Below are 6482 nucleotides of genomic sequence, written 5' to 3' on the forward strand. Positions count from 1 at the left end.
GGCGGCGCTGCGCTCCTCCGCTCCCGCAGGTCCGCTTTCCCAGACGGCTGCCGAACCTCCGGTCTAGCAAGCCTTGCTCTCGGCCGGCCGGTCCCGGGCAATTACCGCGTTCGGAAGGCGAATGTCGGCTGCTTCTGCACCTCCAGCGGGCAGCGGCGGCCGACCGGCCCTCGGTTTTTTCCTTTTACCACGGCTCGCACTCTCCGGGAGTCCGGAGCATGGTCCCGGGTCACCGCTGGTGGAGCGAGGACGCCGAGAGGGAGGGGGATGGTGGGCTGGAGGGCGGCGGTTCTATGTTTGTGGATTTCCTGCGGCTCTGTAGCGGGGCAGCTCGAATACTCAGTGTCGGAGGAGACCGAACGGGGCGTAGTCGTAGGCAGTGTTGTCCAGGACTTGAGGCTGTCAGCGGCCTCTCTGTCCTTGCGGAACTTTCGCTTCCTTTCCAGCCACGGCGAGACTTACTTCGGGGTTGATTTGGCCAGCGGAAGCTTGGTGGTCCGAGAGCCGGCGGACCGCGAACGGCTGTGCGGGGCCAAAGCTGTCTGCGTCCTGATCTATGAGCTTGTGCTCGAGGACCCGCTAGAGCTCCACAAGGTCCATGTTCACGTTCTGGACATCAACGACAACTCGCCTCACTTCCCTGCCGGCGACGTGCAATTCCATATTCCTGAGTTCCTTATGCCAGGAGCCCGCTTTACTCTCCCTAATGCCGAAGATGCCGACGAGGGAAGCAACGGGTTGCTAAGCTACAGCCTGAGCCCCAGCCGGCACTTTCGCCTGGACATGGGTTCGCGGGTCGACGGCAGCGAATTCCCAGAGCTGGTGTTGGAGAAAGCGTTGGATCGGGAGCAGCGTGCCACCCACCGGCTAGTGCTCACCGCTCGGGACGGCGGGCTGCCAGCGCGCTCCGGTGAGGTACAAGTCACCATCGTCGTGGTGGACACAAACGACAATGCACCTGTATTTGAGCGCTCAGTATACCGCACCAAGGTGCCAGAGACTGCACCCAAAGGGACTGTGTTATTCCGAGTGCAAGCCTCGGACCCGGATGAAGGCTCCAATGGGGAAATCCGGTACTCCTTAAGCGATAGCACCCAAGCCAAACTGCGACACTACTTCCACGTGCACCCTAGAAATGGGGAAGTGCGGGTCGCTGCTTCGCTAGGTCCTCCTGAAACGCTGTTGGAGGCATACATTGAGGCAAGGGATGAAGGTGCATTCAGTCTAGCCAGCACCGCTAAACTGCTGGTGGAGGTGACTGATGTGAACGATCACGCCCCTGAGGTGAACCTTCTCACTCTCTGCAGTCCCGTTTCCGAGGACGCCGCCACTGGCACAGTGATTGCTCTCCTTAGTGTAAGGGATGAAGACCTTGGTCCCAATGGTAAAGTCACCTGTAGCATGTACAGTGGAGGCCCCTTTAAGTTGAAGGCTTCCTTTGGCAACTACTACAGCTTGCTGACTGATGGGCCGCTGGACCGGGAGCAAGTCAGTGAATACCAGGTTCTGATCACTGCCTTGGATGGTGGCTCACCTCCACTTAGCACTCGCAGGACACTGACTGTGTCAGTTGCTGATGTGAATGATAACACACCAAGTTTTCCTAAATCGAAACAGGAACTTTTTGTGGCTGAAAACAATGCCCCTGGGGCCTCCATAGGACATGTGTTTGCCCAGGACCCAGATCTGGGGAAGAATGGCCTTGTCTTCTATGAGCTGTTGGATATTATCTCTGAAGGGCAGGCAGCCTCAAGCTTGGTGGCAGTAGATTCATTCAGTGGGGCCATCACTGCCAAAATTTCCTTTGACTTTGAACAGCTCAGGGGGTTTCACTTCCAAGTGGAAGCCGGGGATGGTGGCTTTCCTCCCAGAAGTGCAACAGTGACTGTGAACTTGTTTGTGGTAGATAGGAACGACAATGTTCCAGTCATCTTGTTTCCCTTGCCCAAAAATGGCTCTGTCCCAGTGGAAATCGTGCCCCGCTCTGCCAGAACAGGATACTTGATCACAAAAGTGATAGCAGAAGATGCAGACAGTGGCTCCAATGCTTGGCTTTCCTACTACATCTTTCAGGCTTCTGACTCGAGCCTTTTCAGAATTTTAGCCAACGTGGGAGAGCTCCGTACTGCTCGTTTAGTTCTTCCCACTGATGCAGTTAAACAGAAGGTGGTGGTGGTGGTTCAGGACCATGGAGACCCATCACTTTCCACCTCTGTCACATTGGGTGTGCTGTTGAGCAGCTCTGCCCCTCAGGTCCTTCCAGACTTTGAAGATGGCTGGGAAACAGGAGGGCACCTTTCTGCCCAGAACCTGTATTTAACAATTGCCCTGGCCTGTATTTCCTTTTTATTTCTGGGGTGTTTACTTTTCTTTGTGTGTAGCAAGTTGAGCCAGAGTGCAGGTTGTTGCACTCAGAGCTGCTGTCACTCTCCAGAGGAGCTGAGGTATGGAAGCAAGGTGGCTTCGAATCCTTGCATGTCATCATACACAATAGATGTCACTACAGTTGAAAGACTTTCTCATACTTATCTCTATTGGGCCTCCCTGGGACTTGGTTACGATAACAGTTTGCTGTTGCATGGGGAATACACTGCTGCTGACCTGAGAAATCTGGCCTCTGGGGTAGAACTGAATGTACCAATATCCTGTATCCAGATTCGGAATAGGAAAGGGGATCATGCAAATGTCAATGCCATGGTAAGCATATTTTATGGAATTTGATTCCCTTGACCAGGAGATGGTCACTAGGTGTTTCTAAAATGTTTCTTATGAGTCTTTGGCAGCATGTAATCCATAGAATTGAACACTCCTGCTCAGCATCCCCTGTACTAAGGATTCTGGGAAGATTCAGGTGTTAAAAGAGATCATTTTTGGCCTCAAGGAGGTTACAGTTTATTTTTGAAAAACCAAGGTAAGAAATTCAAATCTATTAAAGAACAATTAAAGTAATACAGTATAAAGTTATAAAATTGAAAAGAATAAACCACCAAAGTTTCTGGAACAGGTAATAAACAACCTGGGATGTCTTTGAATAATTCCTTTTATGAATTTCTTTAAGGAATTACTTGAAACAAATATCCTTTCATTAGAAAACATATTTTGAGCGACAGATATGTTTAAGGCATTCTGATACCTAAGTTGAGAATGAAAATTATGGAAGAGTCTTTGCATAATACAAACTTAATACCATGGATGATGAGACATTTACTCAAACCATAACAAATACATGATTTAAACATGATGATAACCTAAAACATGTAAAAATAAATTGTAACAGATATTCAAAGAAGGGAGAAAGAGAACATCTAGACAGGGAAGAGGGAATCAGAGAAGGTTTTGTGGTAGAGAAGGCAGTGAATTGGATTGTGAATGCTATACCATTTAATAAAATGCAGGATATTCCCTAGGCTATATTTTACAATGATTACCACTTTGACAAAGTAGTCTTTTTTGATAATGATATTCCAAAACATAGATAATAGTTCCACACGGTATTTGTAAATATATAGAAATAATAAGCATGTCTGAGAACACTTATTTGTACTGACAGAAAGATGATACAGTTGGGTATAGGACTTGACAATCTTTTATTATGTGTTCTTACTGATGCATTTCACAAAGAAGACAGATGCGTAATTGCCATGTCAGAAACATTTGTGTGTTCAAGGTGCACTTCCCATTTAAAGTCCATTCAACTTGGATTTAATTTTCTTATTATTTTAGAAGCCAGTAAAATTTGAAATAAGTAAATACCATGTTAAGATGTAATGTCCCTAAGAAGGCTTCCCTCATAGCTCAGTCAGTAAAGAGTCTGCCTGCAATGCAGGAGACCAGGCTTTGATTCCTGGGTCAGGAAGATCCCTTGGAGAAGGAAATGGCAACCCACTACAGTATTCTTGCCTGGAGAGTCCCATAGACAGAGGAGCCTGGCAGGTAGTCTGTGGGACTTGACAGTCTATGGGTTTGCAGCAGTCGGACATGACTAAGCACATACAGCAGCAGCAGCAGCACCTAAGAAAGATTAAATTATTTGAATACTTCCGTTCATCTACAGTGGCCCTTGGTATTTCAAAACTTTCTAAGTGAAGTGGGAGCAATGGATTAGCAATTTCCCGGTATTTCTTTCCGACTTCTTATAGAGATCATGGATACAAGGGAGGAAGGTACGCAGAAGTTAGGGAAGGGGAACATTTTACCATACCATTTCAGATAATAAGGGGGAAATTGGGTTATAAGTTACTCTACTTCAAATAATGATGTTAACCGCATCTTTATAATTTTGCATATTTAATATTTACAGCATGATACAATGGAATCCATTATATACTATATGATTAGTCAATACTTATTGATGAATAAATGATTCAATTTGTGAATCTATGAATTGAGTGGTAGAGAAAAATTTACTTTTTTACTTTATGTTTATATATAGCTAGCAGTTTAAAGGCCCTTTTCAAATACATTATTTCAATAACTATTTTCTTCCTTATGATATATAATCATGAAACAACACAATAGGGATTTTCTGGTCTAAAGCTAGCATGAACAACATCAATGCTGTTTTCTGGGGCTAAATACCAGTCCAGTTTCTGTAGATGACAAAGTGATTAGCAGGAATGCACATAATTACATTGTGAAATTTGCATGAATGAAAATTAAAGTGCAGCTAATTTTAAGGGAGAAAATTGGTGCACAGAATATTAGTATTTCAGGTATCAAAACACAATGTATAAACTCTCCTTCTGTTAAGAGAATTCACCATTTCTTTCTTTTTTTCGTTGCTGTCTGTAACAAGGAGAGATAAGAATATCAGTAATGTCCATGAATTTTGAGAATTAGGAATTGTTTGAGAGAAAAATTTTGACTAGACTGCAAAGGAAACATAAGTAAGCATTAGGAAGATCAATGGATCTGAGAGTTAGAAGGAAAATTATCCACTTAGAAGGAAAGAATATAGCTAATAACAGGAATATGTCCCCTGTCACAGAATGTTTAAACTTATGTGAGTGATAAAGTAACAGAGATATATACTATTTTGTCATGGAGGACTGTTGTGCCATATCATCCATCCAGTTGAGCAATCTTTCCATCATCGTTGATATTTTGCTTTATCGGTGGTTCATTGTTAATTTCTATGGGCTGGATATTTCCTTACATATAAAGAAAGTTTACTGTATAAAAACATGGACAAAAATAACTTCTATGAAGCTGGAGTATTTGTAATTCAACACAGGCATTTATCACTTACTTTTTCCTCGAAGTGCATATTGATCCAGTCTTTTGATGCTTTAGAAAAGAATGCTTGTCATGGTGTTCATTGAATGCCTTAAGAACAACTACAGAATTCAAGAAATAAGGTATTTCTTGCTTCAGTTTTAGAAATGATCTATCTTTTGAAAAGCCTGCAATTTCATAATTTTAACTGTGTTCGAATCACACAGAATCATGTTGATGTATATGTACTTCCATTTTGTTCTACTCTAAGCTCTTCTCTCTTATTTTAGAGTACATTAGTATAGTTTACAATACTAAAAAAAGCAGCTTATGAAATTCAGGAAAAAAGAAATTCAGGAAAACATTTTATCTGTATCTCTCCTTTGATAATATTTAACAGATATAAACAAAATTGACCTACTGTGCAACAGCTAAGCAATATGAGTCTCATGTCAATTTTTTTCTGTTAAGATTCTTGATAATTTAATTTTTTAGATGATATCTGTGATATATCTACTTCCTATTAAAAACTGCATTGGCAGTTTTTTAAAGATAGTAAATATTAGTGTCCCCAAAATGCACAACAGCATAAACTGACTTTATTAAAAATTTCACATGAAAATTATATTTTTAACATACCAGTCTAAATTAAACTAAACCAAATTAAAGCAACTTCTCTTTTGCCAGGATCTATGGGGCATAAGATATTTCCCCTTTGCAGTGTCATTTGTTAACAGGATGGTAGCCTGTTTTTGGCTTTCTGGATGTTTTTATTTGCTAACGTATATTCCCCAAGTAGACTTGCCCATAGGTTAACTGGATATTTCCTTATATCTATTTTGCCTTTGAAGCTGATAACCACACTTTGAAAAACGTTAGAGTGCAGAATCTAAGGAAGCATGCAGGCTATATGAAATATGTTCAGATTCATATATATGGAGACACCACACTAGTATTCTTTGTATAATATGGAAACCTCAAACTAGTGAAAAGGAGAGAAGAGTATCATAACTTAATTAGAAAAGAGAAAAGCAATGCTTTGGGGAGATGTATGAGTGAGAAAGTTTTGACAGCATGTATGATAATGTTAATGACCTATTGATTTTCGTTGCCTTCAATATTTGCAGTAGTATTTCAGAGTCTAAATACTCTTTAGCTGGGTTGGGATGAAAGTAGACTGAATTACTAAGAGGTTTTTATATTGCTCAAATGCGTATAATGTGAATATCAGAAATATCATTTGGCAGAATGTCAAATGAATATAGATC

General features: G+C 42.1%; 1 protein-coding gene across 1 annotated transcript; it reads left to right on the plus strand.

Annotated features, from left to right (window-relative positions):
• Window positions 1-267: 267 nt before the first annotated feature.
• Window positions 268-2721, plus strand: PCDHAC1 (protocadherin alpha subfamily C, 1). The gene has a single exon (XM_052643648.1). It carries the CDS (start codon window positions 268-270, stop codon window positions 2719-2721), a length of 2454 nt encoding a protein of 817 aa, XP_052499608.1.
• The last annotated feature ends 3761 nt before the right edge of the window (window positions 2722-6482 follow it).

This window comes from Budorcas taxicolor, chromosome 7 (assembly GCF_023091745.1).
Source record: "Budorcas taxicolor isolate Tak-1 chromosome 7, Takin1.1, whole genome shotgun sequence".
Lineage (NCBI taxonomy): Eukaryota > Metazoa > Chordata > Mammalia > Artiodactyla > Bovidae > Budorcas > Budorcas taxicolor.

Excerpts from the sequence above, each read along its gene's own strand:
- PCDHAC1 (XM_052643648.1), top strand. The coding sequence starts at position 268 with ATGGTGGGCTGGAGGGCGGCGGTTCTATGTTTGTGGATTTCCTGCGGC.